Genomic DNA, 18,742 nt, shown 5'->3' with positions numbered 1-18,742 from the left:
CTCGTCCGACTCTTGTTCTCTCTCTCTCTCTCTCTCTCTCTCTCTCTCTCACTAACATAAAGTGCAAAATTTAACAGGAACCATTTTTTGTTACCCGTACCTAACATGGACAGCTTGCAATCAACAGCTAATGTTAAGGCTAAATTGTAGCTTGTGAAAAAATTGTCGAAAATAATATTACGACCACCCCTTTGTTTGTCGAGTTGGTTTTTTGCGATCGTTGAATGTTATGAGCAAACTTTCTACGATGGTTTGGTGGTTTACCCAGCCAAACAACATCATTTTTCGCTTAATACGCATATTCTTGAGTTTACTCGAAGAAAACATTTTCACTATCCGAATTTTCTGGATTAAATTCTGCTACCTGTAGATCTTCTGCATCAGAATCTTCCAAAAAATCAATGGCAAATTCTTGATCTGCTTGATACGCTTCGTTTGGTGTAAATAGGCTATCGTCCTCTTCTCCACTATCGTTAATTATCATGTCTGAAATACACCTACTCCTGTACTACTCTTGTTGGCTTAGTTTTAGAAAATTTGTTGTTTCATCCATTGCTAAATTGAAAGAAAAATGTTGGTTTAATTAACACTACTCCAAAGTACCGTATTTTAGCGTGTATAATAACCCCCTTTTACGTCAAAAATGACCAAAGTCCAATTAAGGGGGTCGCTATACAAGGGTAGTAACTTTTCCGTTCTAGCTTTAAGGATTAAAGGTCGTTTTGTTGAAATAAAAGGATGGATGGATAAGACAAGGATGAATCTGTGGTTTAAAATTGTTTGGAATAAGAGAGCTGGAGCTCTTATGAAAAACCAGCAATGCTAGTACTGGATGCATTTAAAGGTCGTCTACCAGCAGAAGTTAAATAAATTGTTCCTCTAAGCAAAACGTTTCTAGAAGTCATACATGGAGGTCTAACCAGTCTGCTGCAACCACTACCGTTTAAGGGTTTGATAAGCGAAGAATGGAGTAAGTGGATACAATGTGGGCTGATTCGAATCTGTCTTCTTCGGGAAGAATAAAAAACCCACCATTCCAGACATATGTCAATGGGTCCTTACTGCATGGAGACGTATCATTGAAGCGATTGTCATTAAATCCTTTAAAAACTGCGGAATCAGTAATAATCTTGATGGCACTGAGGATGATGCAATTTATGGAGATAGTGAAGACGGGGATGAAAACACCAGTGAGGAAGATATGAAAGAATATTATGAGTAATAATGTTTAAAATTAATTGTAACAATAAAATTGTTCCAACTGTAAAAAAAAGGTTGTCACACCAAAAAAGACGCGTAAAATCCCACATGCCAGAAATCTGCCCTCGGCATCAATTTTTAGGCGTTTTCATCTGCCTCTTGGCTGCTATCGTTCCGTCGTTTCACAAGATGAAATGCCACAAAATACATCTTCCGCTGCAACACCTTCAATCACGACTGCTGCCAACAGTAGCATGACCACAGGAACCGTCTCAACACTCACCGCTTTGTCGCCAGCCTTTCAACACCGTCCGTTAACCTACGGAACGCCATCTCCCGCGACTACTGCCTTTGGATCTTCGTTACCACCACCTTTGGTGTATTTCAACACCCGAGTTGAACCGCCTCATCAGTTGAATTCTCCTGTCCTTCCATCTTGTTCTCCATCATTTTCCCCGTATGTTGTAACTCCTTCACTTTCACTTCCGGCACAGGCTTCCATCTCTCAGATCGACGATCCACTGCGCGAAGTATCGCCTAACCTTGCCTCACGATATAACAGGCTGAAATTATGCAAACTTTAAAAGGGATACAAGAAACATTAAAACAAAATCAGGCTACAACAGAAGGGGCTCTTACGACCATGAACGGCCAATTATTCAAATTAACTCAAAAAGTTATCCAGACGGATATATTAAGAGGTGGTGTTAGAGCCCATACAGAAAACTTACCTTGCAGCAGTGGCTTGGCCAACGATACTGGGACGATCGACCAAATTAAAACAGTTGAAGAATTGGACAGACTGGATGAGTTCCTTGCAGTGGCTGGTAATATGGATGGCATGGTCAGGCGATTGTGCAGTCGAATACAGGCGCTTGACGCAGCAAACCGCGTGAGCGATGCTGTTCATCTGTTAATCTACGACCAGTTTTTAACAAAATGCAGCTGGATGGGTGGTGGGAAAAACGGGCCTAAAATAGGTTTAAAAAAATATACAACGTTGCAACGTCTCCTGTGGCTGGTTGCAGTCAATACCGGGTGCAGCATGTCTGTAATGGAGTTGGAGAGGTTGATTAAAGTAAAAGTATATAAAGCTAAAGGTAGGCTTGATATAAAAAATTTTACGAAAAGTGTGTGCAAAATCAGAAAACGCAAAGAAATATAAATTGTTTGAAATTAGTTTGTAGATTAGTTAGGTATTAGTACAGGTATTGGTTGTGTTGCGAACAACGGTTCATTTAAACCAACAGCAGCCTCGTTCAGTAGGTTTACGCTAGGTGGCGCTTGCGTAGCAGGATCGTGCGTTCTTCTCACGTATTCCCGTTCAGGGAAAACGGGAGAGAGTGCAGATAAAAGCAGCGCGCAGGGACAGCTAGGGTCTTTTCGAAAACCAGCTTAGGCCGAGAATAGAAGTTTTTTTAACTCTTCCCTCTTTTCACCTAACACGAGAGATACACTCTCATTTAAGAATAAAAGTACAGTGTTAAAAAAAGCTATTGGTATCGCCTTTGCTGTAGAGAAGCGGTTGCTGGACGCAATAGGTTGATTTTATTTTCATGCAATTTCATTTTTTAGTTAGTTAGTTAGGAATAAGTACAAGTGTTGGTTGATTAGTTTTTAACATTGTTAGAGCTATTTATTTCCATGCAATTTCATGATTTAGTTAGTTAGTTAGGATTATGCATTTTTCGTTACGGCGTTATCGTTAATACATTGTTACTAAAATTAATCATGGATGAAATAAAACTGATATGTTATTATATTACTCCACAACTATATTAAAAAAATGAATTATAAAAACGGAAGAAGTTGTTGTTGATTGTAACCAATTTGTTAATTGATACCATAGTGTCTGGACTAAAGTGAGCTCTGAAACAATGATCAATGAAGCTCACTAAAGTGTCTTAATTATGGTGGTCCCACTTTCATTTTGGCCATGCAAACTATTAACAATGCATGTTGACATTCGTTACGTCGTGGACGTAATGAATAGGAGATAGGGAGGAGAGTCTGTATTAGCCTTACAAGAGATAAATTATGTATTTCATAATTAAAGTATGTTGTAATTGATATGCATCCTTTTGGCTTCGGATCCTCCCTCTTACCGAACATGTTAGCATTGTTAGTAATTTTAGTATTGTTAATGCGCATAGCAGTACTGCTATGCAAACACACCACATCCAACTACCAAAACAAACCAAAGTCATCAACCAAGAGGACAAATGCGTACGTTTAGGAGAAGGCTTGGACAGATCACGGTGTCCCGCAAGCTTAAAGATAAAATCACTACAAACCCCAAAAAAGTTTCTACCTGCCTAGCTACCTACTTACCAATTTATTTCAACAGCTATCTCTTCGATCGATCGATCGATCGATTGAACTTCTCTATCTATCTATCAAACTAACAAACTACTTAATCACCTACTTATTTATTATGAATTTTAATTTCCTGCATAACTAATTATCTAACTATAAACATATTTATCAATAATTTATCCATCTATTGTACTAACATTAGACCCAAACTAACATTGTATTACTAAATCTAACATTGTTCCTTTCTACCTATTACTAACATTGTACCTAAATATCTAACTTTTAACCTTGCTACCTATTCATGTTGCTTTGTCTACTCTTTTCTCTAACTACATGTCTACCTACTTACCTACCTTACTATCTTTCTATCTAGCTATCTTCCTATTCAGTTATGTGCCTAATTTTATAACTACGTTCCTATCATTATATTAACACACGTGTAAAACCTAATCAACATGAAGAAGTGGTTAGATAGGTTAATTTAGAAAGGAATTTAAGTTCCATGTCCAATGGGGTTGGATCATCCATGCGGTTAAAAGGGTCGGCTACGAACTGGGCACCGATGTACCGGAATCGCGATGAAAGTGTCTGTAATTAAAACCATTACATTGCAACTTAAAATTAGAATCTTTTTACCATTCAATGGAAGTATCAAAACTTACCACTTGTTACCTCCCGTATTAAATAAGGCAGTTCACGCGGCCACAGAAAGTTCCTATAATATAAAACTGTAAGCAAATTTTATCGTGAACAACCTATCGCAAATATTATTAATAGTTTGTTAGTGTTTTAGTTGAAATAGTATGGATGAATTAGTAGGTAGTGATGGAGGAATTAATTAAAATGTTAATTAGTCAAAAGTTGAGTGATTAGTCAAGAATGAAAGTATGAAGAAGAGGAAAGAAGGCAATAGAATTGGGAGCAGGACGTGGAAGTGGTTGTGTAGAATTAGGATTAAGGCAGTGGGTAGGTAACCGGACTGCAACCAGCTTGCACCTGATTTCAGTCCATGGCACTTCCACCATTCGCGACGGAGCATTCTCTTGCATCTCATATATGTGCAGAGCAGCGTACGACAATGGAGGAAAAGCATTGTCGTCCGCTGATGCGTTAAAATGCTCCGCCACTGACAAAAACCGGACTCCAACTACGGAGATGGGAAGCGCAGAAAATTTCCTTGCTTCTAAAAATTTAACAATGCCGTTGTCTTTGGTTAAAAACCATTGATCCTTAAAAGTTGGCATTAAGGCAAAATCGGCGGTCACGTGTACACCATCACCATTTACCTTTAATCTAGGTTATTGTGGAGCAATTACGTTAACAGCCCGACAGAACAGCGTGCAAGTTCGTCTGATCGGGCTGTCACTTGTTGCGCACATTTGGTGCCCGAACGGACCCAGCGTTTAATCAATTGCAAATGATTTTCGAAGGGATACGCTGAGAACCCATCAAGCGGTCCATACAACGCAACCTCTCCATACACGTGTTGGAGATTGTGGCTATTGCTAGTCAAATAGGCACGACCATATGTCGAGCCAAACTCCTTCACGAATAAGCGAAGGAATTTGTCTGCTAGAGGCAAAAGGCGCTTATGTGCCAATGAAGAAAATATTGGCACTCCGCAGAAGTAGAGTAGGAAATGACGATATGTGCGATAACTCATAAAGTCCTTCATGACCACAATACTAACATAATGTAGGAAGGACCGCAATTCCGTTCCCTTCCAAAAGGTGACATGTTTGAGGTGCCGCATACGCGGATGCACCTTCGAAGGAAGCTGTATGCTTAACAAAAAACGCGATGCAACTTCCTTCGTTCGAGTGGACCACTTTTCACAAACCCTTGGATAGTCTCCATCCAACATACCCCGCAAAATTTTCCGGGTTCCACTAAATTCAATTAGGTGTAGACGATCGCAGGAGACAACACCTTTGATCATATCAAAATTGTCTAAATTTTCCAATGGTGATCGCCAAGACTTATGATGGTCCTTACACACTCGACTACGAAACCCTGCGTCCGTTCTCAGGGGAGCATTCAGCTCATCTATAAACGGCCGAAGAAACGGGATGATGCTTTCCGGCTTTGATGGATCACTAAATGTAGCAACCACCATCACCGGTAGCTTTGGCAACTCTACCACTCGCACGAGTATTGGCCAAAGCTGGGTTGGCCCACTATGGTGAAGTGGTAGCCCGTCGATTGACACGTCCACGGAAAAAGGGTCACAGTAAGGTATCTCAGGCAGTCAATTAAAGACATGTCATCGAATATGTCGAACGCATCGTCCCAACCGACCGCATCTTCTTCAAAATCGGCACAGTCCCCGTCCGAATACATGTCCTCCTGGTCGGTATCTATATTAATGTTAGTAATATTATTATACCCTCCACCATTATTAAAATTAAAATCCATGCAATTTTGTCCTCCGTGCTCTGCGTTGCTGGTTCCTGGTCGTGGTCCTTCAATTGCTGCGCTGGTGTCAGGTATGGGTGATGCTGCGATTAAATCTAAAAGAAGAACATGAAATATTCAATCTCGTTACAATAGTATCTTATATATATTACAAAATAACATGACCATGCGTACGAGCTTTTCATTCTGTTAACGCTTGCACTCGCGATTATACAATCCGGGCGTGTAAGAAACGATTACGTTAGTTTCATTTTACGGATACGTGATCGTTACGCAGAAGCACTATGAATATTTTTGTGCTTTGATTAATTAGTACGTAAATTAAATCGTTTTTCTATTACGATCTCAAAGCGTTTTGTTGCCGTTAGCTTCATACTTATAATTCGTCCATGGTCTCTTACTGATAAAATTCTTTCATTAAGAGACGGAGCGTGAGTTTTTGTTTAAGTTCTGTTTGAACTATTCACTCCATTACAGCCATGTTAGTTTGTTCTTAGCATTTAAGTTCGGTTTTTGCATTAGCAGATTAAATTATCGAACAACTATTTATTATTCATCAGTTAAATACTCAGTTAAAACCTCACAATTTCATTAATTTTATTCCACACAAAATTAATTAACACACTTTCTGATGGGTAACACTATATTGTAGAGATAACATCATCCTTGTTTTGTTCAGGATTTCACCCTTGCGTGCACTCCGTCTTTTTTAAACTGGGATTTGGAACCGGACCTGCAATGTAGCAAAGCCGCAACCGCTGCACCACCTGCGTAACATTATATTATCACATAGTTGTGTTTTTTTAATTTAGTAAATGTCCTGGCATTTCATTTCTGACTTGTCAGAATCAAAGGTAGTCCGACAGGCACAGCCCTGCGTACGAGATTACAGCACGGATGGAAATTGGTTTTGGTATCGTTTGAAGACGAGCGGCACTATCATCTACATCAGTGATCTCCAACCTATAGTCCGCGGACCACTGGGGTTCCGTGGCACAAGTAAAAGTGGTCCGGGAAAAAAAACTTTGGTCCTTGAACCGATCGCTATCACTTTAAACTCTATGCCAAACAAATTTCTTTGGTGGATATAATGTGCATAGACACATATATTTATTCTACTGAGCAGTTAATCGTATGCTAATTACACACTTTAATTAATCTTTTGCCATTATTATTGGCATCCCCAGCCTCACAGCCTGCGCGTGTGGGCCGCAATTGCAATTTATTAATATATGTAGGTTAAACCAAGGTGGTCCGCGGCACTAATAAGTTTGGAGAGCACTGATCCACACCACCGGGGCCACCTCCCGATGGTCTTGCATTTAAAATTTTGAATAATTTGTTATCTTAATTTGAAGATAATATTTGTTTGTATTTCTGATCATTTGGTCAGGCACAACTTAAGTCGGTCAAGGCTTGCCATGCACAGTGAAAAACTATCTGTTTTAAAAATGTCCTACAGTCACCTATAGGCACACACGGACTAGCCAAGAATTTAGCCACAACTGGACCGTGCTATACACTTAACAAAAACACAAACGCACTTTTTACACAATATTATTTCGCGCACTTGACGTACTTTGACACACTTTAAATTACGATTACGATCTTTTTAATTATTATTTCGCGCATTTGACATACTTTGACACACTTTACATTACGTATATAAATAGAACTACACTATTTATTACTTACCAATATCCGGAAGAGGAACGAAATTGAACATTCCACTATTTCCTATACGGCGCTGCCGCTCCTTTGCCTCATCGAAATCGCGGTCCAGCTCTTCCATTGCTTGGTGATATTTCGTATAGAAATAGCCATTCATTTTTGGCATTTTCGGCAATTTCGGCATATTCGGATCCATTTTGATCACTAATCACTAAAATAACACAACATCTGTGTCAAAACCACGAACATGTACATATTTCACTTTTTAAACCTATATTTCACAAAACTTTTGACAAAACACACAACGGCATGCGTTGAATCGTGTTAAAAGTGATTTTTCTGTGGCTACTACACAATCAAACAATTGTTCTATTCTGCATCTGTCGCGTTAAAATCGTTCCCGCACTTATACCACAAAACCAATTCTTCGTTTCCGATGCAACGCTCAACTTCTTCTTTCAATTTTTAGATTTTTGCTCAAAATGACACGATCGTGTGGAAAAAACGAAAAAAATGCTTGAGAATGTGCTCGGATCGTTCGGACCAGCTAATTTTGCACTAACCCATATATATATATAAGTGCTCATCGCGGCTCCCGAGCGAACGAAAGCACTCAATTAGAGCGAGAGGAAACGATGAAAAAACTAGAGGTCAATATAAAATAATCGGTTTTTGCCAGATGGGTTGGTTTTTGCCAGATGGGAATGTCTCGATACCCGAAGAGGACACGAACGCCGGAGGGACACGAACACGCACACATGTTCAAAACCTTCTCAATAACGACGCCTTCTGCGAAGGTATTGAGAAATTATTGAGAAAGTTTTGTATATGTATGGGTGGGATTTTGCCAGGTGGGTTGTCATTTCAAGAAAAATCAAGTTTATACACGCAAAATCAAAGCTTTTTGATTTGGTCCCCAAGCTCCAAACGTCACACGAAAGGGCGCCCGAAAATGCTCCCGCAGGGCGCCCGAAATTGGTACCGTCGGGCGCCCGAATAACGATGGCTAAGGCAGGTTTTGACATTTGCAGTAGCCAAAAAATTGGCAACGCTGCCAAAAACAAAATTTTCAGCTCCATCCCTCCCCTCTCACCCTTCCGTCTTGGTTCTTTTTTTCTTCTATGCATCCCCCAATCATTTTACTGTCTATATTTAGAATCGAACTCGTATTGTATGTGTTTGAATCTCTAATGTGTTATGTATTTGTCTTTTACGTCTGTGTTGAATTGGGGGCTAATATAGGGCTATAAAAGCACCCATGATGGAGTCAAGCGAAATATGCACTGCTGTGTATGTCTTCGTCATGAATTTGCGCTAGATGCACCAAATTGATGGTGCAGTTAAAGGTCGGTATGTATTTTGGTTTCGTTGAAGCCTCGACCTCAGCGAAAAGTGTTTCCTGAATTGAATGAAGGTATAAATAGTCTCTATTTTACATTAATTTTCGGACACTGATTCCAGTGGAACAGCATCATCATTACCGTCATCAAACCATCATGAGTTTGTCTCGTCTTGTTTTCGTGTGATCGTAGCGTAAACTATTGTGAATGCATCAGAGGGGCAAATATAATGTAACAAGAGTTCTGCTTGCAACCAAACGTGCGATAATAATTTAACTTTCACGGCAAAAAATATCACATGCACATTCATAGGTCGGATGCGGTGATGAAAATTTTAACCCATTTTAACCACTGTGAGATGGCACTGGAGCTGTTGTGCGATGTAAAAGGATCATCTAAAGGTTAAGGACCCTCTTCTAGTACAAGATGGACCTGAATCATGGTAAAAAAGCACGTTCATTTCTTTCATTCCTTTGGATCTGCTGGCAGCATGATCATGACGGTGGTACCGGTTGCACGAACTTGACGGTGATAAATGTGCGAATAACGCTTTTTTCGCTATGGTAGCAGATGCATAAGACTCCTCATTGTTATTTTCTGCATGTAAACAACTGCATTTTATATAATTGCAGATAAAACTCGTTCGTTTCTGCAGCGGCTTCACTCATGTTGTTTACGTGTGCTTCTTCTTCTTCTTGATGACGGTGTGACACCCAATATGCTGCCCAAGGTACCAACATCAACAATAGCAATGCCCCCGAAGGTGGGCTAAAACTTGCAAAATGTTGAAAAATCGTCTGAATGTTAATAAAACGTGTTTGTAAAATTAGTTAAAATCTTCTTAAAGTCATATCAGATAAAATTGCTGACCATAATGCAGTAAAATGCCTTAAAAACACGTGCACTCTTCGACTCTGTAGCGTAAATCGACAATGTTAGCCCGTCCGGCTGTCTTTTGCATGCTGGGTCGTACAACCAAAATGGTCGTAAGACTTTATCTGTCAAATCCCATACATTTTCCATACGACTAGTCGTATACGACCGAGCAATGCCACCACCCTAATCTCTACGACCGGCATACCCGGGTATCCCATACATTTTGTATTGGAAATTATTATTATTTATTGGAATTATTATCAAAATTTTAAAAGTTTATTTAGAATTTTTTAATGGTGTTTTTGTATATGAATACCCAACTTTTTGACATGTAGCATTCAATAACTTACTGTGATATATGAACTTTGCCAAGTAAAGTTCTGTAATAAATCAATTTTTCAACATATAATATTAGCAAAAAATGCATATTTCAAGCATATAATTTGTGTATGTTGAAGATTGTGATGGTTTATTATACTTGTATGATATTTCCCAAGCTCCAAACGTCACAAGAAAAGGCGCCCGACGGTAGCCCGACGGGCGCCGAAATTGCTACCGTCGGGCGCCCGAATAACGATGGTTAAGTCAGGTTTTGACAGCGAGGTGGATACCTCAATTTATATATCCCAAAATGCAAAAGACAGCCGGACGGACTAATATTGTCGATTTACGCTACAGAGTTCAAGAGTGCACGTGTTCTAAGGCATTTTTACTGCATTATGGTCAGCAATTTTATCTTATATGACTTTAAGAAGATTTTAACTAATTTTACAATTACGTTTTATTAACATTTAGACGATTTTTCAACATTTTGCAAGTTTTAGCCCACCTTCGGGGGCAGTGCTATTGTTGATGTTGGTATCTTGGGCAGCATATTGGTTGTCACACCTTCACCAAAAAGAAGAAGAAGAAGCTCACGTAAACAACACGAGTGAAGCCGCTGCAGAAACGAACAAGTTTTATCTGCATTTATACGAAATGCAGTTGTTTACATGTTGAAAATAACAGTGAGGAGTCTTCTGCATCTTCTGCCATTGCGAATAAAGCCTTATTCGCTTCTTTATCACCGTCATGTTCGTGCAACCGGTACCACCGTCATGATCATGCTGCCGGCAGAACCAAAGGAATGAAAGAAATGAATGTGCTTTTTTACCATGATACAGGTCCATCTTGTACTAGAAGAGGGTCCTTAACCTTTAGATGATCCTTTTACATCGCACAACAGCTCCAGTGCCATCTCGCAGTGGTTAAAATAGGTTACAATTTTCATCACCGCATCCGACCTATGAATGTGCATGTGATATTCTTCGTCGTGAAAGTTAAATTATTATCGCACGTTTGGTTGCAAGCAGAGCTCTTGTTACATTATATTTGCCCCTCTAATATATTGACAATAGTTTACGTTACAATCCCAGGAAAACAAGACGAGACAAACTCATGATGGTTTGATGACGGTAATGATGATGCTGTTCCACTGGAATCAGTGTCCGAAAATGCATGTAAAATAGAGACTATTTATACCTCCATTCAATCCAGGATACACTTTTCTCTGAGGCTGAAGCTTCAACGAAACCAAAATACATACCGACCTTTTATTGCACCATCAATTTGGTGCATCTAGCGCAAATTCATGACGAAGACATACACAGCAGTGCATATATCGCTTGACTCCATCATGGGTGCTTTTATAGCCCTATTTTAACCCCCAACTCAACACAGACGTAAAAGACAAATACATAACATACTGAAGATTGAGACACACGCAATACGAGTTCGATTCTAAATATAGACGGTAAAATGATTGAGGGATGCATAGAAGAAAAAAACAACCAAGATGGAAGGGTGAGAGGGGAAGGGGAGATGGAGCTGAAAATTTTGTTTTTGGCAGCGTTGCCAATATTTTGGCTGCGGCAAATGTCAAAATCGGTCTAAACCCTCGTTAAAAAGACGTCTTTCGGCGGTCTAACGGCGGGCGGTAAGACCGCCAAAAGACGTCTTTTCAGTGACATTTGCGATCTGGGATGCCTTGGTATAGGAAATGTTTACAGTGGTATACCCAACAAACAATTCGAACTGGTTCGAGGCTCGAACAGGTCCGGTTCGAGCGTCGTTCGAGCCATTGTTCGAGCTCGCAAGGAAGACGCGTTCGAGCCTTTTCGATGAAAATCGAGCGGGACGTTTTACGAAAGCGCCATCTATTGTGCATTGCAGTAAACAATATTTAGGACAAGATTAATAGATGCACAATATTTGTAAAAATAATATTAATTTTATTATTTGATGCTACCTACAATCTAGTAGTATCTTAAGCATTTGATCTGCTCTTATTAAATTGTTCGCTGCTCCATATATTGTGGTATTAATCTCCGCTGTAGATATATTGTGGTATTGTATCGTTTGAATCCGCTTTCCGATCACCCTTCTTTGAACCATAATGGCGCACAGCTGAAGAAAACAACAAAACCATCGTTGCGCGTTGTCTGGAAAAATATGTCCTTAATTAATGGGCAAGTTGTAACGAATGTTGATATCACTCACCGTATCCTGTGTTTGGCCGCGTCGCAATGTCGTTCCAACACATTCGTCATATAGTTGTTAAGATGAAGATGAAGTTATAAGATGAAGAGCAGGTCGAATATTGAGGATCTTGTACACCAAACCAGTCGCACGGCTTCTTTTGGATTCCATTTTGCACCTAGCATGGGAAGATCCAAACAGAGCGCTGTTTTCAAAACAACAATGTTGGCACGAATATTGTACGACATGCACACGTTATTTACTTACCAGAGTATTCAGAAACACCACAGATTGAAAATATTAACACCAATGAAAGATTGTTGCACAGATTTAACTAAAAGGGCAGCTTTAAGCAGAGTAGATGTTGTTTGATCACAGGTCAGGCTTTGTTTACATTTCTATTTCATTCAATCTGTCAAAGCGGTAATCACCGCAGACAAAATGCAAACAAGCCATGGAAAAAGATGAAGAAGAGCAATAGATCGCACCAATTCGATTTTTTCGTGCGGGAGGAAATCAAAGACCCAAACCTTTGACGCAAACTTAGCCAAGATTCGGAACCAATCTTGCTGATTTAGCCGCGCGCAGAACCAAACGACGCTTGATTCGACCAAAAAGGCTCGGACAACGCTTAAAAAATCGTCGAATTGTTTGTTGGCCCAACAAACAATTTGACGAAATTTTTAAGCGTTGTCCGAGCCTTTTTGGTCGAATCAAGCGTCGGTTGGTTCTGCGCGCAGCTAAATCAGCAAGATTGGTTCCGAATCTTGGCTAAATGTGCGTCAAAGGTTTGCGTCTTTGATTTCCTCCCGCACGAAAAGATCGAAGTGGTGCGATCTATTGTTCTTCTTCATCTTTTTCCATGGCTTGTTTGCATTTTGTCTGCGGTGATTACCGCTTTGACAGATTGAATGAAATAGAAATGTAAACAAAGCCTGACCTGTGATTAAAGAGCATCTCCTCTGCTTAAAGTAATCCTTTTAGTTAAATCTGTGCAACAATCTTTCATTGTGTTAATATATTCAATCTGTGGTGTTTCTGAATACTCTGGTAAGTAAATAACGTGTGCATGTCGTACAATATTCGTGCCAACATTGTTGTTTTGAAAACAGCGCTCTGTTTGGATCTTCCCATGCTAGGTGCAAAATGGAATCCAAAAGAAGCCGTGCGACTGGTTTGGTGTACAAGATCCTCAATATTCGACCTGCTCTTCATCTTATAACTTCATCTTCATCTTAACAATTATATGACGAATGTGTTGGAAGGACATTGCGACGCGGCCAAACACTGGATACGGTGAGTGATATCAACATTCGTTACAACTTGCCCATTAATTAAGGACATATTTTTCCAGACAACGCGCAACGATGGTTTTGTTGTTTTCTTCAGCTGTGCGCCATTATGGTTCAAAGAAGGGTGATCGGAAAGCGGATTCAAACGATACAATACCACAATATATCTACAGCGGAGATTAATACCACAATATATGGAGCAGCGAACAATTTAATAAGAGCAGATCAAATGCTTAAGATACTACTAGGTTGTAGGTAGCATCAAATAATAAAATTAATATTATTTTTACAAATATTTTGCATCTATAAATCTTGTCCTAAATATTTTTTACTGCAATGCACAATAGATGGCGCTTTCGTAAAACGTCCCGCTCGATTTTCATCGAAAAGGCTCGAACGCGTCTTCCTTGCGAGCTCGAACAATGGCTCGAACGACGCTCGAACCGGACCTGTTCGAGCCTCGAACCAGATCGAACCCAACAAACAATTCGAACTGGTTCGAGGCTCGAACAGGTCCGGTTCGAGCGTCGTTCGAGCCATTGTTCGAGCTCGCAAGGAAGACGCGTTCGAGCCTTTTCGATGAAAATCGAGCGGGACGTTTTACCAAAGCGCCATCTATTGTGCATTGCAGTAAACAATATTTAGGACAAGATTAATAGATGCACAATATTTGTATAAATAATATAAATTTTATTATTTGATGCTACCTACAATCTAGTAGTATCTTAAGCATTTGATCTGCTCTTATTAAATTGTTCGCTGCTCCATATATTGTGGTATTAATCTCCGCTGTAGATATATTGTGGTATTGTATCGTTTGAATCCGCTTTCCGATCACCCTTCTTTGAACCATAATGGCGCACAGCTGAAGAAAACAACAAAACCATCGTTGCGCGTTGTCTGGAAAAATATGTCCTTAATTAATGGGCAACTTGTAACGAATGTTGATATCACTCACCGTATCCTGTGTTTGGCCGCGTCGCAATGTCCTTCCAACACATTCGTCATATAATTGTTACGATGAAGATGAATCTAATATTACGGATCTTGTACACCGAACCAGTCGCACGGCTTCTTTTGGTTTCCATGTTGCACCTATTAGCGGAAGATCCAAACAGAACACTGTTCTCAAAGAAACAACATTGGCACAAGTATTGTACGACATGCACACGTTATTTACTTACCAGAGTATTCAAAAACACCACAGATTGAATACATTAACACCAATGAAAGATTGTTGCACAGATTTAACTAAAAGGATTACTTTAAGCAGAGGAGATGCTCTTTAATCACAGGTCAGGCTTTGTTTACATTTCTATTTCATTCAATCTGTCAAAGCGGTAATCACCGCAGACAAAATGCAAACAAGCCATGGAAAAAGATGAAGAAGAACCATAGATCGCACCACTTCGATCTTTTCGTGCGGGAGGAAATCAAAGACGCAAACCTTTGACGCACATTTAGCCAAGATTCGGAACCAATCTTGCTGATTTAGCTGCGCGCAGAACCAAACGACGCTTGATTCGACCAAAAAGGCTCGGACAACGTTAAAAAATTCGTCGAATTGTTTGTTGGGAATTGTTTGTTGGGGGGTAATGTCGCAAAATATCATCGCTCGGGTAAATAAAAAAAACTGGAGAAAAAAAAAGCGCCATTTTTCAATTTTTTTTTCCGAGGGCCTTGTTGCCATGTTTGGTTCACTTCGTGTGTGCGCATATGTGAGGGGTTGGGTTGATCTCTCTCATCACTCATCACTTCTTCCTAGGCTGGGGCTAAGCTTATTGCATCGTAGTACTTTCGTTCTCTCTCTTCTCGGTGGTTTTCGTATGTTTCTATAACATCAGCGTCGAAGTCAGATTAAGTTGCGGGGTTTTTTGTTGTTGATGTTGTTTTGTAGAGTTGTGAGAGAATTCTTTTTTATTTGTGTTCCTTTGGTGCTCCTCAACGGTGTTGAACTCGTCCACAGCGTGTTATAACGTTCGCTCTGTAGCTGGTAGAGCTACTCGGTCCCATCGGAAAGTGAATTGCATTTAGCCAATATTAATCGTTCATCCAGATAGGCCAAAATGGAAAAGTAAGTGCGGATACGGGAATGGTTCAACAGTAATGTACACAAAGAGCACATCTTTTTTCGTCTATATTTTTAGCGCAAAGCGGCCAAAGGTGATGGTAAAGGTGATTGATGGTAAGTGCATTCTAACACCATTGAAACCCCAAAATAATGGTGAGCATTTTAGTTACGTCATCATAATCGGGACATATGTAGACAAAAATATCATATTAAAAGTGTTTGTACTTTATTAGACAACATTACTTTAACACAACCCCGTGCTACAAACCTAATTTTGCACCAACAGTTAATACAACAAATGGCACCCAACACGACTGTACTATCCAGCCAAAGCACTTCCAATGTTCGACATATACCAGCAAAAGGTATGGAGTAGTTTTGCAATACCACTAGAACAACAATAATGTTTTCGTATTTAATGCATACTTTTAGGCAAACAAATCGCGTTCCGTAAATCAGCACGCACAACGCAGTCGTCGATTGCTACACAAACAATTTCATCCGGCGAAGAGAATGCGTGCTTTGGCCAAATTCTTAATAAACTCAACGAGATCCAACGGGAACAGCTAGTCACAAACAAAAAACTGTTGGAAATGGACAGGCAAATGAAACTCGTTCGTGCGGAGCTAGACCTGCTGGCGGACAGAATTGCTCCCAGGGTTGGCGTTGTACGAGCAAACAGTTTTGAATTCGAACCCATAGGATGTAAGGAAGAATTGGACGATTTTGAGCAAAATCTATGAGGGCAAGAATTCAAAATTAAAATGCGTCAGTTTGTAGATGCCAGGCTGCCAACTGAAAGTATTGAAGCGCGCCTACATGCCAGCGTTGACGTTCTTTTTAAACGCGATTTTGTTGTAAAGTTAAGCTGGACAGGTATGGGCCATCCGAACCCAAAAATAGCGTTAAAGGATTATAATAATGTACTAAATTTTTATAGATACATTGGGACATGTCATGGTTTTAATGCTGCCGACATTAAAATTAAATCATTTTTACAAAATAAGTTTAGACATAGTACACAAAGATTAAATTTAGCAGGTGTAGTGAAAACATCTTATCATAGACATAGCAAGCAGTAAAATAATTAGGGTAGTCAGGATTCATTACATATTTTTAGCCAGTTCATGAACTATTTAGAAATATGTTTTTGTTATTCTTTATTTACATTTCAATCGATCAAAATATTTAAATATCATATCAAATCGTTATCAAATATCATATCGTTTGATTCAAAAATGATCTTTGTTATTTTAAAAAAAGATATGTTATTTTAAACTGAGGTATGTATAAGGGGTACAAAGAAATAATCATTTTCCTGAGCAAGCGGTACCATCACTAATTTACATTTTATATCCTGGGCCCCTACTATTATATCCGTAGCATGATGTAGGTTGAAAACCTTCAAATTGAAGGGATAAACGAAAGCATCTATTGAAGAGGATTTTTTCGCAAATATGTCAAGGGTATTTTCTTGTAAAACTACATTTTCATATTTACAAATGCTATTCGTTAATAACCATGCATTGCTTGATCATTTTTTAAGCAGAATCCTTTGCGTGCATAAAGTGAGATTAAATTGCCTCTTTGTTTAATCAAGGGATATGCAACATTTTCATTACTATGATCCGTATTAAAAGTTTCCCTTTCTGAAATTCTATTGATAGCTTGTTCCAAACTTTTTGAACCGCTTCGCAGCAAACGTTTTATATGCTGCAATTCATTTTCAAATGGGTTGGAAGAAATAGTATTAAGAGGACCGAATTGTTCTACTTCATCGTAAATATGCAACAGATTATGCACATTACTAGAAATATACTCTGGGCCGTATATAGTTTTGTACTGTTGAACGAAAAGCTGTAGGAGCCAATGTGCAAGTGGCCAATGCTCTTTGTATACCACTATAGATAGCAGTGTAATGCTACAAAAGTATAACATAAAATGGTTCCAATTTGTTTCACATAAATGTTCTTTAAGTACAGCTGTTGAAGCGTAAAATAAAAATGAGGATAACCCAGACCCTTTCCAGTACTTTAGATCGTTAAGAGAACGAAATTTGCTGTTTATCTCGGATGGTAATTTAGTATTTAACAACATAGCTGACATGTTATTAATCTGTTGTGTTGATAATTTGTGTGCCAATCCAAGTTTCCCGTTTATCCAGCTATTCAATAGTTGTTTGGTATTTCCCAAATCGATTATGTGCAACGAATCTCCAACTATTACTTGTTTCACAATGTCGAAGTTGTCCAAATGTACTAGAGGAGATTCAAATTTATGATGAGGGCCATATATACACATTCTAAATCCCTCGTCAGTACGATTTGGAGCAATTTGATCCGGGAACGCAACTCTTCTTCGCATACTCTGTCCTACCGTAGTGCATTTTAAACAGCCGTGTCGAGCGTTATAATTGGCAACACCGGTTTAATAAAGTATAATTTAATAGTAATTTTAACGTAATTTTACAATTGATTTATATTACCTTTGATATGCGCACGAGCAGGAGAATCAGCTATAATGGCACGTAGTTGTATATTAAACTTCTCATTTTGAACCATTACTCCATTCTTCATTAGGAAGTTTAGTTCGTCCACGAAAGGACGAAGAAAGTGTTCGATACTTGCTGGTTTTGTTGGTCCGCAGTATATAGCAACTTTCATAACTGGTACTTCTGGCATTTCATGAATGTTAATAAGTATGGGCCAAAATTGCAATTTACTGCTTTTGAAGATCGGTAACCCGTCGATTGCAATATTTAACACAAGCGTACAAATGCTCATCTTTCTTGCTCATTTCGTACAAATGATCTTTTCTTTGCTCACTCAACTCAAAAACTCAATTATTCGCAAATCGCTTGAAATATCACTGAAATATACACTTATGTTTCTTTACGCTTGTGGTTCGCTGCTTCAGAACCTCTTTAGAACCTCTTCTTCAGAAATCTGGAAACAACGCAAATTACAAAAGTTTTACTGGCTGACGGACAAACGGCCGAAGTAGCTGGTATCGGTAGTGGTAGGATAAATTGTCTAACGGACAAT

At 39.2% G+C, this 18,742-nt stretch overlaps 1 protein-coding gene and 1 pseudogene across 1 annotated transcript; both read right to left on the bottom strand.

The window, feature by feature from the left end:
* Nucleotides 1–4,385: 4,385 nt before the first annotated feature.
* Nucleotides 4,386–5,380, bottom strand: LOC128299089 (uncharacterized; annotated as a pseudogene).
* Nucleotides 5,381–5,411: 31 nt separating this feature from the next.
* On the bottom strand, nt 5,412–18,481 carry LOC128297658 (uncharacterized). The gene is made up of 4 exons (XM_053033341.1): nt 18,184–18,481; nt 17,998–18,070; nt 5,490–5,519; nt 5,412–5,445 (listed from the first exon to the last, which is right to left on the bottom strand). Exons 1-4 carry the CDS (start codon nt 18,479–18,481, stop codon nt 5,412–5,414), a joined length of 435 nt encoding a protein of 144 aa, XP_052889301.1.
* Nucleotides 18,482–18,742: the final 261 nt, after the last annotated feature.

This window comes from Anopheles moucheti, chromosome 2 (assembly GCF_943734755.1).
Source record: "Anopheles moucheti chromosome 2, idAnoMoucSN_F20_07, whole genome shotgun sequence".
Lineage (NCBI taxonomy): Eukaryota > Metazoa > Arthropoda > Insecta > Diptera > Culicidae > Anopheles > Anopheles moucheti.
Note: the sequence above shows the minus strand (reverse complement) of the source record. Positions and strands in the feature narration are given on the sequence as shown.